General features: G+C 36.5%; 1 protein-coding gene across 1 annotated transcript; it reads right to left on the bottom strand.

Annotated features, from left to right (window-relative positions):
• Positions 1–545: 545 nt before the first annotated feature.
• LOC139842610 (uncharacterized) lies at positions 546–1,229 on the bottom strand. Its single transcript, XM_071832730.1, has one exon. It carries the CDS (start codon positions 1,227–1,229, stop codon positions 546–548), a length of 684 nt encoding a protein of 227 aa, XP_071688831.1.
• Between the last annotated feature and the right edge of the window lie 861 nt (positions 1,230–2,090).

Raw genomic sequence — 2,090 nt, 5'->3', positions numbered from 1 at the left:
ATGAGTGGGAACATCCTATTAGATGTCATTTGAGCCTCGGCAACCACTTTCCCAGTAGCTTTATTTTTCACCACACATTTACTGTCATCAAACAGTACCGAGTAACCAGATTCAAGAAGTTGACCTACGCTTAGCAGGTTATGAGCCAAGCTTGGAGCAAAATTGACGTCATTGATTAATTTTTTCTTACCAGCAACATTCACAGTAGCTGTACCTCTTCCTTCAATTTCTAATTGCTTATCATTACCGAGACGAACGTGAGACTTTTCTGATTCATCAAGTATTTCAAACTTTGATTTGTCGCCTGTCATGTGGTGAGAACAGCCACTATCGATATACCAAAATTCTTTTACGCTTTCCTTTGGATCACCTTGTTCCATGAATAGATAATTTTCTTCCTCAACATCTTCTTCAGCATACTTTTCCTCCTCGGGTTTAGACCAACAAAACTGATCCGAATGTCCATTTTTGTTGCAATACGAACAATGAAGGGAGTTGTTACGGCCTCGGCCTCGGCCTCGGCCCCGACCTCTAATAGCTCCTCTTCAACGTCCTCTCGAACGTAAATATGAAGGTTCTGGCTCCCCCTTTATCTGAAAGGCCTTTTCTTCTTCTCGGACAGTAGATCTGTTGATCCTGACTTCATGAGATTGTAAGGATCCCATTAGTTCATCAAATGAAAATTTAGACAGGTCTTTGGATTCTTCAATAGCAGCAACTACGTGATCAAACTTGGGTTCCAGACTCCTTAACACCTTTGCAACTACTATTTCATCAGTTATCTTGTCACCGTAAGATTTCATTTGACTAACAACAGAGGATATTCTTGCTAAATACCCCTGGACAGTTTCGCCATGCTTCATATATGAGGTTTCAAAATCACGTCTAAGAGATTGCAACTTGACAGTGATTACTTTGGAAGATCCTTTAAACTCGGTTTGGAGAATAGTCCAAGCCTCGTTGGAAGTTGTTGCTGCAGCAATTCTTGAAAAAATGGATTCTTCCGCCGCTTGTTGAATGATAAACAAGGATTTTGCATCACGTTTTTGATTTTCTTTGGACTTCTCACCATCATCACTAGTTTCAACATAACCATTCTCTACCAGATCCCACAGATCTAAAGACTTAAAGAGAGTCTTCATTTCGGTGCTCCAAAATTTGTATGAATCACCTTTAAAAATTGGGATAGGTGGTTGAGATACATTGAGAGAGGTTGTGTTTGTAGCCATTGCAAAAATAGGTAGATAATGAAATGCCCAGTTCAGAAAGAACCTGGCTCTTGATACCAAATTTGTTAGGAGAATTGACAATACAAAAGTGCTTTTGTGAGTAAAAGTTACTCTTTTTCTATGACTTTATTAACTTGAGCAGAAGCCTTTAAATAGGCAAAAATACATAACGGAAAGAAACAACTTCTAGCTAAAAAGGCTCAACTAAACTAGAAAATAGGCTGCATATCAGCTATAAAAATCTCTAAACTTATTAGTGCTAAGTGACTAGAATTTAGTCAACGTTTGAATAATTCAGAAAACTCTAATACCCATCAGTATTTATATCTTTGTTAACGAGTAAGTTGATTATTTATAGTGTTAAAGGTTGAATATAAGAGGAAAAACTAATTATTCAAGTTTATTGAAGTAATCCATGATGTTGTACAAGAAATGGTTGTCGAGTAACATGGATCAAAACCATCGATGCTGGTATATACATTTTATTTAGACGTTATTGTCTTTTTACAAAAATTAAAGAAACATTCGGTTAACAGGAAAGGGTATCATAGTCAGTTAAGTTTGGTATCAAAATATAATATCGGCCGCCTTCTCACAACGTTAACAATGATGTTGATTAAAATCGGCTACTAGTATGTGCTGTTGGTTAGATCTAAATGGTGGGATACCCTTGTGAGTCGATTGGGCCCAAAAGGCCCAGAAAATCGAGTCTTGAGAAACAATGGTACAAGCCCAACAGGTCAAATTCAGTAAAAAAAAAATCTATTCATCCTTGTCAATTGGATAGTTCAAAAAAATACATTTTAATTAATATATGTTATTGTATATTATAATCATACAAAATGTAACATATACGGAGTA

Source organism: Rutidosis leptorrhynchoides, chromosome 4 (genome assembly GCF_046630445.1).
Source record: "Rutidosis leptorrhynchoides isolate AG116_Rl617_1_P2 chromosome 4, CSIRO_AGI_Rlap_v1, whole genome shotgun sequence".
NCBI classification, from domain to species: Eukaryota; Viridiplantae; Streptophyta; class Magnoliopsida; order Asterales; family Asteraceae; genus Rutidosis; species Rutidosis leptorrhynchoides.
The sequence above is the reverse complement of the archived record's forward strand: the minus strand, read 5'-3'. Positions and strand labels throughout refer to the sequence as shown.